This window comes from Oncorhynchus clarkii, chromosome 23 (assembly GCF_045791955.1).
Source record: "Oncorhynchus clarkii lewisi isolate Uvic-CL-2024 chromosome 23, UVic_Ocla_1.0, whole genome shotgun sequence".
Classification (NCBI taxonomy): domain Eukaryota; kingdom Metazoa; phylum Chordata; class Actinopteri; order Salmoniformes; family Salmonidae; genus Oncorhynchus; species Oncorhynchus clarkii.
In genome coordinates, this window is record NC_092169.1 from 34,314,558 (window position 1) to 34,330,040 (window position 15,483).

General features: G+C 47.4%; 1 protein-coding gene across 1 annotated transcript; it reads left to right on the forward strand.

The window, feature by feature from the left end:
- The first annotated feature begins 591 nt into the window (after positions 1–591).
- On the forward strand, positions 592–14,690 carry LOC139381277 (uncharacterized). Its single transcript, XM_071124740.1, has 7 exons — positions 592–685; positions 8,142–8,429; positions 10,053–10,126; positions 10,366–10,590; positions 14,073–14,202; positions 14,305–14,424; positions 14,577–14,690. Exons 1-7 carry the CDS (start codon positions 593–595, stop codon positions 14,688–14,690), a joined length of 1,044 nt encoding a protein of 347 aa, XP_070980841.1. The 5' UTR covers position 592.
- Positions 14,691–15,483: the final 793 nt, after the last annotated feature.

The window sequence follows — 15,483 nt, forward strand, 5'->3', positions numbered from 1 at the left end:
AGGTTCTAATTCTCAGAGTAAAAACTCAACTGACACTATGAAAGCTTAACCAAGTTTATTCTTCCCAGAGGATCAATACAGCTGCATTGTTCACACAAGCACTGATATTTAACCCTTTCTCCTACGCTGAGGTGAGGTCATTTCTCCTACTGCTAGGCAGGAAACTAAATAATGTGCCCGTAAACTTTTCTTTCTCCCTTAACGTGACCTGACCTCGACCCCCTTCATCACTAATCCATGGCTCTCTCCCCTTATCAATGACTGCCACGTGATCACTTTCCCTGCACTCAGCACATTCCAAGCTTAATTGCACACACTATTATACCTTCCTCCTACAGATAACCATTAACTTCTGGTGTAGACCCTCTAAACCTAGGCACTCAATATTTCAATAGGATACCTGATAATTAACCCTATCCCAAGTTTAGGAGTTAGTACCCAGAGTCTATCGATCTAGAGAGGGAGAGAGAGATCCATGTCCTCTGGCTTAACCGCTGCCTTATCGAGATCCTATTAAATTACTTTACCAATATGGATGATTTCTAGTGTTCTAATTCTTAATTATATGGCTACCTCCTTCTCAAGCAACAGGATGGATGTGTTCGCTGAAGCAGGAGAGAAGGGAGACTCTAGACAACAGAGGAGCTCTGTGCTCTCTCCTCAACTACAGAGCTGTACGGTTATGGTACGTACACACAGTGACATAAACCCGTACATTCATAGATGGATACTGTGCTAGTGGAAGGGCAAACCTTTTACTAACTAACAATGGGGCAAATTTGCTAAATGTTTCTAACAAAAAGATAAAATAGAGATGAAGTGTATAAGATAAACCCACTTCACATGTTGTCTGTCAGACTATGGTGTAGGCTGCGTATCTATCTCCACAGCATGCCCAATACATTATTCCATGTGTATGTGAGTGCTCTGAACGTCGCCATCTCAGCTCTAGTCAGGTCGGGTTTCACATCTTCTTTGCAAATTGTTAGATAATAATGTAATGGCTACTCCTGTCCCCTGCCTCGGCCTAATGCATTCACGCACGCACACACAGCCTAATACAGACTTTTATGGAGCATGAAATGCCTGTTCCCTTGGCTTGTTTTCTTTGTTTAATATGCACATATTTCAAACCCATTACCTTCCTGCAGGGTTTTCAGAGCCCACCTCAGAGAAAACGACTAGCGTTTTGTGAAAGCACATTGTACACAAAGCAAGACGTTAGTGTATTTACATCTCTCCCCGTCTCTCTCTCTGGTCGTCACTCCATTGGCTTGTTAATGCTTTGATTAATGTTCTGTCTACAGAAGAAAACAGACATGCTTTAATAAATACTTGAAAAGGTTCATTTTTTTCATTGGCAATGTGGGTTAACTGTGGCTTTCTTATCAGTCCTTTTACTTTCGAATGAACAATTTCTGTTAAAAACAAACAGGCTACCTGGTTATGAGGAATGACTTGTTTCAAAAATTTGAAACATGAAGCAGAAGTTATTTATCATGTTTTTCTCTCTCACCCAGACAAAGGCCATGCCTATGGAGGCTCCTGTCTCTGTCTCTCGTCATCCTTCAGCATGTTATGCTGTACCTCTTCAGATTGGAGCTGGAGCCCTTCAGCATCTTCAGGCCGTCTCCTCTCTGCAGGCTGGGGTAAACGGGTGGAGCTTCGGTGCGGCTGAGGACCATGGACGTCCCTGCAGTAGTACTAATGTAGAGAGCCAGAGGAGGGCCAGGGCCTCCCCAGTCCACCGGACAGGGACTCCTACTCTCACTTCCAACCCCACTCTCACTCCCACTGCCTTGGAATGGGACAGCCTGCAGCAGGGATTGGAAGGAGAGGTGGTGGAAGAGTGGGACTTGTATCATCAATCAGCATCTGGGGTTGGAGTGTCTTATAGGTGGCTGGAGGGAGCTCTACCTCTGCGTAGAGCGAGGGAAGAGGGAGGACTCTATTGGGGTGAGGAGGCCTGGTCTGAACCTGGGGACAGAGACGAGGAAAGAAACCGGGCCCTCCAGCAGACACCTGTCCTCCTGGTCCAGCAGGCTGATGTATGTACCGTTGGGCCGGAGGGGCTACCCGGGCCTGCTAACAAGAGCCCAGGTGTCCTGTCAGGCCTACCTGATGGCTGCATCGTCCTGGGAGGGGTCCTGGCAACTGACTGCTGCAGAGGAGACCTGTCCAGGGCCGGAGCCCGCTACGGTGGCCCTGCAGGGACCTCATTAGGCACTGCTGTATCCTATCTGCAGAGAGGAGACGGAGGAGGAATAGATGGGTGGACGGAGGAACGAACAGACCGTGCCCACCTCCCACAGGCCAGCAGCAGCTCAACATACACACAGACCTCTCCCTCTCGGTTTGACACACACACACCCTCTCTGTCTCAGATTGACACACACAATTACAGCCAGGCAACACACACTGCCACTCGGCAGGACAGACACAGACGCAGCCAGGCGGTACGCGGCCTTCCGCTAGAGGCTTTGGAGGGCCAGTTCAGTCGTGTCATGATGGATCGATCCAGGATGACGGTGGAGGGCCACAGGAAGAATGACAAGGAGGGGGAGGCTGGGGCCAGGAGGGAAGAGGTGGAGCAGAGCTTCAGGCTGGGCGCTCCGGTTAGCAGGGTGTTTAGGGAGGAGGAGGAGCGGAAGGAGGAGCCAGAGGAGGAGAACCAGTTCTCTGTCTCTGGACTAAGTGCTCTGGTTAGAAGGGTATGCCAGATCTCTGGGATTGGAGGGGAGCAGGAGCTAGACTCTCTGGGGGAAGAGGTCTCTGGGATGGTTTCTCTGGTCAGCAGGGGGCTCTCCTGGATGTTTCAGGACACAGGCCGTCTCCTTCGCAGCTCCACCCCCAGGATCCTGCAGCAGGTCTGGGAAGGTACAGGAGTTCTGCAGCCCGCAGCTGGGGGAGGGGCTGGGAGTCTGCAGCCTGGAGCTGGGGGAGGAGCCAGCTCCAACTGGTCCAGTCAGGTTGTGAGGGAAAGTCAGGTGCTGTCGGTGGTCAAAGATAGCCAGGTATTCTCATTGGTCAGAGAGAGTCAAATGTACTCCCTGGTCCGAGACAGTCAGGTGTTCTCTATGGTCAGTGAGCTGCCGTTTGTGCATCACATCAGCACAGAGCTAACTCAAGACTTCAGGATCATTCACAATAAGCTCACTCAGGTTCTACAGCCAGTGGAGTCAACTGGACTCCAGCAGAAATATATTTACCTCAACAAAATACCAGAAATGAAACTGCCCCTAGTCCACAACACTGTCCTCAGCACAGTACCGAGCCTGTACCCAGCCCACAACACCATAGAATTTGCAAATAAACAGAGCACAGGTAAAGAAGTGGATTGGAGAACAGAGGACCACAGTCCCATCAGTGAACTGGCTTGTACATCGGAGCAGGAGGGCAGAGAGGAAGCTCTAGCTAAGTCAGAAGAACCAAGTCCCATCAGAGAAATGGCGTGTACATTGGAGCAGGAGGGTGGAAAAGAAGCTCTACGTAAGTTGGAGGAACAGAGTCCTGTCAGAGAACTGCAGTGTACATCAGAGCACCAGGGCAGAGAGAAATCTCTAGCTAAGTCTGAGGAAAAGAGTCCCATCAGAGAACTAGAGTGTACATCGGAGCTGGAGGGCAAAGAGGAAGCTCTAGCTAAGTCAGAAGAACCAAGTCCCATCAGAGAACTGCCGTGTACATCAGAGCACAAGGGTGGAGAGGAAGCTCTAGCTAAGTCAGAAGAACCAAGTCCCATCAGAGAACTGGAGTATACATTGGAGCAGGAGGGTGGAAAGGAAGCTCTAGCTATGTCGGAGGAATGGAGCCCCATCAGAGAACTGCAGTGTTCATTGGAGCAGGAGGGCAGAGAGGAGGCTCTAGCTAAGTCAGAAGAACCAAGTCCCATCAAAGAAGTGGAGTGTACTTCAGAGCATGAGGGCAGAGCTGAAGCTCTACCTAAGTTGGAGGTACAGAGTCCCATCAGTGAACTAGAGCGTACATCTGAGCTGGAGGGCAGAGAGGAAGCTCTACCTAAATTGCAGGAACAGAGCCCCATCAGAGAAGTGGAGTCTACATTGGCGCAGGAGGGCAGAGAGGAAGCTCTAGCTAAGTCGGAGGAACAGAGTCCCAGCAGAGAAGTGGAGTGTTCATTGGAGCAGGAGGGCAGAGAGGAAGCTCTGGCTAAGTCAGAAGAACCAAGTCCCATCAGAGAAGTGGAGTCTACATCGGAGCTGGAGGGCAGAGAGGAACCTCTACCTAAATTGGAGGAACAGAGCCCCATCAGAGAAGTGGAGTCTACATCGGCGCAGGAGGGCAGAGAGGAAGCTCTAGCTCAGTCAGAGGAACAGAGTCCCAGCAGAGAACTGGCTTGTACATTGGAGCAGGAGGTCATAGAGGAAGCTCTAGCTAAGTCGGAGGAACAGAGTCCCATCAGAGAACTGGAGTCTACATCGGAGCTGGCGGGCAGAGAGGAAGCTCTAGCTCAGTCGGAGGAACAGAGTCCTGTCAGAGAACTGCAGTGTACATCAGAGCACCAGGGCAGAGATAAATCTCTAGCTAAGTCTGAGGAAAAGAGTCCCATCAGAGAACTAGAGCGTACATCGGAGCTGGAGGGCAGAGAGGAAGCTCTACCTAAATTGCAGGAACTGAGCCCCATCAGCGAAGTGGAGTCTACATTGGAGCAGGAGGGCAGAGAGGAAGCTCTAGCTAAGTCGGAGGAACAGAGTCCTGTCAGAGAACTGGAGTGTACATCAGAGCACGAGGGCAGAGAGGAAGCTCTAGCTAAGTCGGAGGAACAGAGTCCTGTCAGAGAACTGGAGTGTACATCAGAGCACGAGGGTGGAGAGGAAGCTCTAGCTAAGTCAGAAGAACCAAGTCCCAGCAGAGAACTGGCTTGTACATTGGAGCAGGAGGTCATAGAGGAAGCTCTACCTAAGTTGGAGGAACAGAATCCTGTCAGAGAACTGCAGTGTACATCAGAGCACGAGGGTGGAGAGGAAGCTCTAGCTAAGTCAGAAGAACCAAGTCCCATCAGAGAAGTGGAGTGTTCATTGGGGCAGGAGGGCAGAGAGGAAGCTCTAGCTAAGTCTGAGGAACAGAGTCCTGTCAGAGAACTGGAGTGTACATCAGAGCATGAGGGCAAAGAAGAAGCTCAAGCTCTGTTGGAGGAACAGTGTCCCATCAGAGAAGTGGAGTGTACATCAGAGCACGAGGGTGGAGATGAAGCTCTACCTAAGTTGGAGGAACAGAGCCCCATCAGAGAAGTGGAGTATACATCGGCGCAGGAGGGCAGAGAGGAAGCTCTGGCTAAGTCAGAAGAACCAAGTCCCATCAGAGAAGTGGAGTCTACATCGGAGCTGGAGGGCAGAGAGGAACCTCTACCTAAATTGGAGGAACAGAGCCCCATCAGAGAAGTGGAGTCTACATCGGCGCAGGAGGGCAGAGAGGAAGCTCTAGCTCAGTCAGAGGAACAGAGTCCCAGCAGAGAACTGGCTTGTACATTGGAGCAGGAGGTCATAGAGGAAGCTCTAGCTAAGTCGGAGGAACAGAGTCCTGTCAGAGAACTGCAGTGTACATCAGAGCACGAGGGTGTAGAGGAAGCTCTAGCTAAGTCAGAAGAACCACGTCCCATCAGAGAAATGGAGTGTACATCGGAGCAGGAGGGCAGAGAGGAAGCGCTACGTAAGTTGGAGGAACAGAGTCCTGTCAGAGAACTGCCGTGTACATCAGAGCACGAGGGCGGAGAGGAAGCTCTAGCTAAGTCAGAAGATCCAAGTCCCATCAGAGAACTGGAGTCTACATCGGAGCTGGAGGGCAGAGAGGAAGCTCTAGCTCAGTCGGAGGAACAGAGTCCCATCAGAGAACTAGAGTGTACATCGGAGCTGGAGGGCAAAGAGGAAGCTCTAGCTAAGTCAGAAGAACCAAGTCCCATCAGAGAAGTGGAGTCTACATCGGAACTGGAGGGCAGAGAGGAACCTCTACCTAAATTGGAGGAACAGAGCCCCATCAGAGAAGTGGAGTCTACATCGGAGCTGGAGGGCAGAGAGGAAGCTCTAGCTCAGTCGGAGGAACAGAGTCCTGTCAGAGAACTGGAGTGTGCATCAGAGCACGAGGGCAAAGAAGAAGCTCAAGCTCTGTCGGAGGAACGGAGTCCCATCAGAGAACTGGAGTGTACATCGGCGCAGAAGGGCAGAGGGGAAGCTCTAGCTCAGTCAAAGGAACAGAGTCCCAGCAGAGAACTGGCTTGTACATTGGAGCAGGAGGTCATTGAGGAAGCTCTAGCTAAGTCGGAGGAACAGAGTCCTGTCAGAGAACTGCAGTGTACATCAGAGCACGAGGGTGTAGAGGAAGCTCTAGCTAAGTCAGAAGAACCACGTCCCATCAGAGAAATGGAGTGTACATCGGAGCAGGAGGGTAGAGGTGAAGTGCTACGTAAGTTGGAGGAACAGAGTCCTGTCAGAGAACTGCCGTGTACATCAGAGCACGAGTGCGGAGAGGAAGCTCTAGCTCAGTCGGAGGAACAGAGTCCTGTCAGAGAACTGCAGTGTACATCAGAGCACGAGGGTGGAGAGGAAGCTCTAGCTAAGTCAGAAGAACCAAGTCCCAGCAGAGAACTGGCTTCTACATCGGAGCTGGAGGGCAGAGAGGAAGCTCTAGCTCAGTCGGAGGAACAGAGTCCCATCAGAGAACTGCAGTGTACATCAGAGCACGAGGGTGGAGAGGAAGCTCTAGCTAAGTCAGAAGAACCAAGTCCCAGCAGAGAACAGGCTTGTACATTGGAGCAGGAGGTCATAGAGGAAGCTCTAGCTAAGTCGGAGGAACAGAGTCCCATCAGAGAACTGCAGTGGACATCAGAGCATGAGGGTAGAGAGGAAGCTCTACCTAAGTTGGAGGAACTGAAGTGTACATCGGAGTTGGAGGCCGGAGAGAAAGCTCAAGCTCAGTCGGAGGAACAGAGTCCTGTCAGAGAACTGGAGTGTTCATTGGAGCAGCAAGGGTGCAGAGAGGAAGCTCTAGCTAAGTCTGAGGAACAGAGTCCTGTCAGAGAACTGGAGTGTACATCAGAGCATGAGGGCAAAGAAGAAGCTCAAGCTCTGTCGGAGGAACAGTGTCCCATCAGAGAAGTGGAGTGTACATCCGAGCACGAGGGTGGAGATGAAGCTAAAGCTAATTCAGCCGAGCCAAGTCCCAGCAGAGAACTGGAGTGTTCATTGGAGCAGGAGGGCGGAGAGGAAGTTCTAGCTAAGTCTGGGGAACAGAGTCCTGTCAGAGAACTGCAGTGTACATCAGAGCATGAGGGCAGAGAGGAAGCTCTACCTAAGTTGGAGGAACAGAGTCCTGTCAGAGTATTGGAGTGTTCATTGGAGCAGGAGGGCAGAGAGGAAGCTCTAGCTAAGTCAGAAGATCCAAGTTCCACCAGAGAACTGGAGTGTACATCAGAGAACGAGGGTGGAGATGAAACTCTAGCTAAGTCAGAAGATCCAAGTCCCATCAGAGAACTGGAGTGTACATCAGAGAACGAGGGTGGAGAGGAAGCTCTATCTAAGTCAGAGGAACAGAGTATAACCAAGAAGGCGCTGTGGCCATCAAAGGACCAGATCGAGATTGTGGAGGACCAACATTGTGTCACTTGTGGAGCCAAGAGCACCAAGTCACAGCCCCCTCCAGAGCAGCGTAACAACACCACTTCCACAGGCCCAGAGAATATCTTTATTCCTGGGCATGGAAATCAGAGGACTGATGATGTTCAGGTGTATTATGGGGTGTGTTTTCTTTTCGTAAACAAACATAGAATAATTGTGATTAAATAATAAAGCCTTTGCTGTTATTGATACCATGGGTGCGTTCACTACGAGGAAACGGTTTCCAACGTTTAATTCAATGGAGATGGCACTGTATTTAACGACCAGAACAGTGTGATTATGGTGGCCCAGAGGGAGATTTTGTATGGTGTTTTCTGCACGAGTTTTACGATTTCAAATGGTCACACCCATATTGATCTGGCCACACCGCAAAGGCTGCTGAAGAACGATGTGCACCATTTTGGGTAAACGTGTCGTTCAGTGCAAACGTCAAGCAACGTAGCAAACGTTGAATCAAACTGAACGCACATATGTAACATTGCTTTAATAAAGTAAAACATTTTCTCTTTCTTTCAGAGCCTGGTGGAGTTCCCAGAGGCTCTGGTTAAACTCCAGTCCCTTCCCGTATCCACCCTCCTGGGCTGTCTCCAGTCCGTCCTCCCCTCCGTCTTCACCTCACAGAGACTACTGGGTCTCTACTGGCTGGGCGTGGCTAACTGCAGCCAGCCCCACCCACACCTCGCCCTTGTTCTCCTATTGGAGTCCTGCCTCTACGCCCTGACCTTTGACCCTGACACGACAGATCAGACAACGCCTCTGACAGTGTTCCACCACCTCCCCCTGCTACAGGTTAAGGAGATCCTGGTAGGCTGTTTTTTTATTTGAAAAAATGTATATTGTATACATTTTATTGTTCTACCAATTAATCATTTTTCTTTGTACCTACTAAGATTTGTATCTATCTTTATCAGCATCCAGATTTTTCTATATATTCACTATATACACTACCGTTCAAAAGTTTGGAGTCACTTAGAATTGTCCTTATTTTTCAAAGAAAAGCATATTTTTTGTCCATTAAAATAACATAAAAATGATCAGAAATACAGTGTAAACATTTAATGTTGTAAATGACTATTGTAGCTGGAAACGGCTTATTTGATTTTTTTAAATGGAATATCTACGTAGGCGTACTATGGTGGAACATTTCATCAAATGGTTGTTTTATGCATCAGAAAAGATTATTCTTATAACTATTGTGTGTGTGTGTGTGTGTTCTACTGAGGATGGGCCTCTGGGAGATGGCACTGACAGGAGATTTACCATGTCTTTTGGGTGATAAAACCTAAAGGTCATTCCAGAGAACGACCCATTCTATACATCTGTTGATGTATAGTTTAAAGGGGTGTATCTTGGCTATAAAAGTCCTTTGTACTTTTGTCTCGGGGCTCTCAACAATCGCTTGATTACAGCCATCGCTTGATTACAGGCTCAAAATAGCCAGAAGAAATGGCCTTTCTTCTGAAACTCGTCAGTCTATTCTTGTTCTGAGAAATGAAGGCTATTCCTTGCGAGAAATTGCCAAGAAACTGAGGATCTCGTACAACACTGTGTACTACTCCCTTCACAGAACAGCACAAACTGGCCCTAACCAGAATATAAAGAGTGGGAGGCCCCAGCGCACAACTGAGCAAGAGTACGAGAACAGACGGCTCACAAGTCCTCAATTGGAAGCTTCATTAAATAGTACCCGCAAAACACCAGTCTCAATGTCGATAGTGAAGAGGCGACTCCAGGATGCTGGCCTTCTAGGCAGCACTGCAAAGAAAAGCCATATTAAGATGGGCAAAAGAACACAGACAATGGACAGAGGAACTCTGCCAAGAAGGCCAGCATCCCGGAGTCGCCTCTTCACTGTTGATGTTTAGACTGGTGTTTTCCGGGTACTATTTAATGAAGCTGACAGTTGAGGACTTGTGAGGCTTCTTTAATCAGCAGAACAGTTTTCAGCTGTGCTAACATAACTGCAAAAGGGTTTTCTAATGATCAATTAGCCTTTTTAAAATTATAAACTTGGATTAACTAACACAACGTGCCATTGGAACACAGGGGTGATGGTTGCTGATAATGGGCCTCTGTACGCCTATGTAGATATTCCATTAAAAAAAATCTGGCGTTTCCAGCTACAATAGTCATTAACTACAACAATGTCTAAACTGTATTTCTGATCAATTTGATGCTTTTTTAATGGACAAAAAATGAGCTCTTCTTTCAAAAACAAGGACATTTCTAAGTGACCCCAAACTTTTGAACGGTAGTGTATATACAAAAGTATGTGGACATGCTTTCGAGTGAGTGGTTTTGGTCATATCAGCCACACCCATTGCTGACAGGTGTATAAAATCGAGCACGCAGCCCATGATTTTGGAATGAGATGTTTGATGAGCAGGTGTCCACATACTTTTGGTCATGTAGTTTATATCCATCCAGGTGGGTTTTGGCGGTCAGAGCCTGCGTCTCAAGGCCTCCAGTGAGGAGTGTGTCCTCACCCTCTACACCCACAGGTAAAGGACAGAACCAAGGTGCTTACCTCTTATCCTCTAAACAAATAAATGGGTGCTTGGAGCCAACAGTGGATCAAGAACGATCGTTAATCAAACGGTCAATTTTTTTTCAGATAGGCCAGCACTTGAATATAAGTAGATTGTAAAGTAGTTTACTAAGAAATGTTGCTTAAATATAGATTTTTTTTTTTTTTTTTTAAACAAAGCTTCAGTTGCACCCTATACCTCCAAACCCACAGCCAGACCCTCACCCAGGCCCTCACCCACACCATGCTTGGGGTCCTCTGTCCTGGGGACCAGAGAGTGTCCCAACACCCCCTCCTGGTAGAGAACCTGATGGTTCTGTCTCTGGACTGGAAGGCCCAGGCACCTGACCTGCTGCTGAATGCTGAACTCAGGCTGTCTGGCCAGTTCCACAGGACCCTAGCTGACCTGGTCTACCTCGTCCACGGCAACATGAACCGGTATGGTGGTGGTAGTAGTAGTAGTAGTAGTAGTGGTAGTAGTCTCAGGCTGTCTGGCCAGTTCCACAAGACCATAGCTGACCTGGTCTACCTCCTACACAGTAACATGGCCAGGTAGTAGTATTTCCTGTTCTTGAAAGGATAGCTCAAATATTATAGCGCTATTTCTTCTATTCAGTGTCTGTGTTTCAAGGAAAGCAAGTCAGTGCGCAGTTGAGAAGTAAAGATATATATATATATATATATATATATATATATATATATATATATATATATACTGCTCCAAAAAATAAAGGGAACACTAAAATAACATCCTAGATCTGAATGAATGAAATATTCTTATTAAATACTTTTTTCTTTACATAGTTGAATGTGCTGACAACAAAATCACACAAAAATGATCAATGAAAATCAAATGTATCAACCCATGGAGGTCTGGATTTGGAGTCACACTCAAAATTAAAGTGGAAAACCACACTACAGGCTGATCCAACTTGATGTAATGTCCTTAAAACAAGTCAAAATGAGGCTCAGTAGTGTGTGTGGCCTCCACGTGCCTGTATGACCTCCCTACAACGCCTGGGCATGCTCCTGATGAGGTGGCGGATGGTCTCCTGAGGGATCTCCTCCCAGACCTGGACTAAAGCATCCGCCAACTCCTGGACAGTCTGTGGTGCAAGTTGGCGTTGGTGGATGGAGCGAGACATGATGTCCCAGATGTGCTCAATTGGATTCAGGTCTGGGGAACGGGCGGGCCAGTCCATAGCATCAATGCCTTCCTCTTGCAGGAACTGCTGACACACTCCAGCTACATGAGATCTAGCATTGTCTTGCATTAGGAGGAACCCAGGGCCAACCGCACCAGCATATGGTCTCACAAGGGTTCTGAGGATCTCATCTCAGTACCTAATGGCAGCCAGGCTACCTCTGGCGAGCACATGGAGGGCTATGCGCCCCCCAAAGAAATGCCACCCCACACCATAACTGACCCACCGCCAAACCGGTCATGCTGGAGGATGTTGCAGGCAGCAGAACGTTCTCCAAGGCGTCTCCAGACTGTCACGTCTGTCACATGTGCTCAGTGTGAACCTGCTTTCATCTGTGAAGAGCACAGGGCGCCAGTGGTGAATTTGCCAATCTTGGTGTTCTCTGGCAAATGAAAAACGTCCTGCACGGTGTTGGGCTGTAAGCACAACCCCCACCTGTGGACATCAGGCCCTCATACCACCCTCATGGAGTCTGTTTCTGACCGTTTGAGCAGACACATGCACATTTGTGGCCTGCTGGAGGTCATTTTGCAGGGCTCTGGCAGTGCTCCTCCCGCTCCTCCTTGCACAACGGCGGAGGTAGCGGTCCTGCTGCTGGGTTGTTGCCCTCCTACGGCCTCCTCCACGTCTCCTGATGTACTGGCCTGTCTCCTGGTAGCGCCGCAATGCTCTGGACACTACGCTGACAGACACCGCAAACCTTCTTGCCACAGCTCGCATTGATGTGCCATCCTGGATGAGCTGCACTACCTGAGCCACTTGTGTGGGTTGTAGACTCCGTCTCATGCTACCACTAGAGTGAAAGCACCGCCAGCATTCAAAAGTGACCAAAACATCAGCCAGGAAGCATAGGAACTGAGAAGTGGTCTGTGGTCCCCACCTGTTGTCTATTCCATTTGCACAACAGCATGTGAAATTTATTGTCAATCAGTGTTGCTTCCTAAGTGGACAGTTTGATTTCACAGAAGTGTGATTGACTTGGAGTTACATTGTGTTGTTTAAGTGTTCCCTTTATTTTTTTGAGCTGTGTGTGTGTGTATGTATGTATGTATGTATGTATGTATGTATGTATGTATGTATGTATGTATGTATGTATGTACATATAATACATATAATTATATATATATATATATATAATACATATAATTATATATATATATACACACACAGTTGAAGTCGGAAGATTACATACACCTTAGCCAAATACATTTAAACTCAGTTTTTCACAATTCCTGACATTTAATCTTAGTAACAATTCCCTTTCTTAGGTCAGTTAGGAACACCACTTTATTTTAAGAATGTGAAATGTCAGAAAAATAGTAGAGAGCATGATTTATTTCAGCTTTTATTTCTTCCATCACATTCCCAGTTGGTCGGAGGTTTACATACACTCAATTAGTATTTGGTAGCATTGCCTTTAAAATGTTTAACTTCAGTCAAACGTTTCGGGTAGCCTTCTACAAGCTTCCCACAATAAGTTGGGTGAATTTTGGCCCATTACTCCTGACAGCTGGTGTAACTGAGTCAGGTTTGTCGGCCTCCTTGCTCGCACACGCTTTTTCAGTTCAGCCCACAACATTTCTATAGGATTGAGGTCAGGGCTTTGTGATGTCCACTCCAATACCGTTACTTTGTTGTCCTTAAGCCATTTTGCCACAACTTTGGAAGTGTGCTTGAGGTCATTGTTCATTTGGAAGACCCATTTGCGACAATGCTTTAACTTCCTGACTGATGTCTTGGGATGTTGCTTCAATATATCCACCTAATTTTCCTCCCTCATGAGGCCATCTATTTTTTGAAGTGCACCCCCACGACATGATGCTGCTTCACGGTTGGGATGGTGTTCTTCGGCTTGCAAGCATCCCACTTTTTCCTCCAAACATAACGATGGTCATTATGGCCAAACAGTTCTATTTTTGTTTCATCAGACCAGAGGACATTTCTCCAAAGAGTATGATATTTGTCCCCATGTGCAGTTGCAAACCGTAGTCTGGCTTTTTTATGGATGGTTGTGGAGCAGTGGCTTCACAGCCTTTCAGGTTATGTCGATATAGGACTTGTTTTACTGTGGATATAGATACTTTTGTACCCATTTCCTCCAGCATCTTCACAAGGTCCTTTGCTGCTGTTCTTGGATTGATTTGCACTTTTCGCACCAAAGTACGTTCATCTCTAGTAGACAGAATGCGTCTCCTTCCTGACCTGTTTGACGGCTGTGTGGTCCCATGGTGTTTATACTTGCGTACTATTGTTTGTACAGATGAATGTGGTACCATCAGGCGTTTGGAAATTGCTCACAAGAATGAACCAGACTTCTGGGGGTCTACAATTTTTTTTTCTGAGGTCTTGACTGATTTTGTTTTGATTTTCCCATGATGTCAAGCAAAGAGGCACTGAGTTTGAAGGTAGGCCTCTAAATACAGGTACACCTCCAAGTGACTCAAATGATGTCAATTAGCCTATCAGAAGCTTCTAAAGCCATGGCATCATTTTCTGGAAATGTCCAGGTTGTTTAAAGGCACAGTCAACTTAGTGTATGTGAATTTCTGACCCACTGGAATTGTGATACATTGAATTACAAGTTAAATAATCTGTCTGTAAACAATTGTTGTAAAAATGACTTGTGTCATGTACAAAGTAGATGTCATATAGAGATATATATATATATATATATATATATATCAAAATAAAACTAAAATATTTTTGTATTTTCAGAGAGAAGCCTCTTCTGGGAGAGGTTAGACTGCTGCTTTACACCAGCGTTGGTGTGACAACGACCCCTGACCCCAGACCTGACCCCTGGGCCCAGCTCCTCCTCACAGACACACACCTGGGACTGGTGCAGGTACATTAACTATGTCAAACACATTTCTTAGTAAATTAATACATTCTTTAATTTATGCAGGAGGATGCCATGCGCAAAGCACTCACTCACTCGTTCACTTAGGAGGATACAGTGTTCCACCCCGCCCCCCACCACGTCCCCCTGCTGTCCCGCCAGGCCCAGTTCAAGGGGGTGACCCTCCGTTGCCTCTCCGACGTCCAATGTGTGATAGTCCGAGACGGGGTTGGGAGCTCGACCAGTGTGTGTGGAGATGGGGCCGGGGATGAAGGTATTTATTTGACCATTTAAAACACAATTCAACCATACATATGGATACAGTTTATTTAAATGAATCAACAAAAACAGTTTAACAACTTATTTCTGTATGGTCTTAGGTGGGGCAACCAGGCTGGACATCATCCTGTCTCAGGACTGGAGGACCAGGAGAGAGAGGCCTAGAGGTCACCCTGAAAGAGGTGCTGTTGCTGAAGCTGATGGAAGTGCGGTAGGGGGGGTAGCTGGAACTAGTGTCCTGTCTGCTGCCTCTAATTCATGTCCTCCGCAGCAGCAGGCTGAAGTATGGAAATTACATTTCAGCTGCTCCTCTGAGGCCGCCTGTCTGATTAATCACTTGTCAAACGTCTGAATGGTCACTGATCAAGGACTAGAGGACTGGACAGAACATAATGAACTACAGCTTAGACGGGTACCAGTTCTGTCCGGTCCTAACTCTCATCGAGAGAACGGCAGGGTTTGTGTTTGCTCACTGAGTGGCAGTCAAGGGTCCAATGTATCTCAAGCAAACAATGGAGAATATCGCTACCATTAAACTATTTAGGGCCAGTTTCCCGAACACAGACTAAGCCTAGTCATGGACTAAACAGCAGGCTCAAAAGACAATATCCTTATTCCTTATAGTCCAGGGAACAGGCCCATAGAGTATACATTGATGTGTTTAAGTTTTGGTGAATGTTTCCATGCACATAGTTCTAGGAAATTTCTAAATCAAATGTGCCACTTACTTTCACATTCATTTAAAGAGACTCAGGGACATGACGTGGTAGTGGTCCATAGTGGGTCAATTTCCGCAAAAACTAAGAGCGAGGCTCAACTTCTCCTCTGTCTTTGTAGCTACCAGCGAACACATGCGCATGAGCAGATATTGTGTGACTGAGAGCAAAGTCCAGAATCTCGCTCATCTCAATATTTGTGGAGCTGCTTGTGGCCACATAATTTCGCAGTCTACCTTTTTAAGTCTTTCTGAACTGCACTATATTTATTTGTTTATCTTCTGTTCAATGC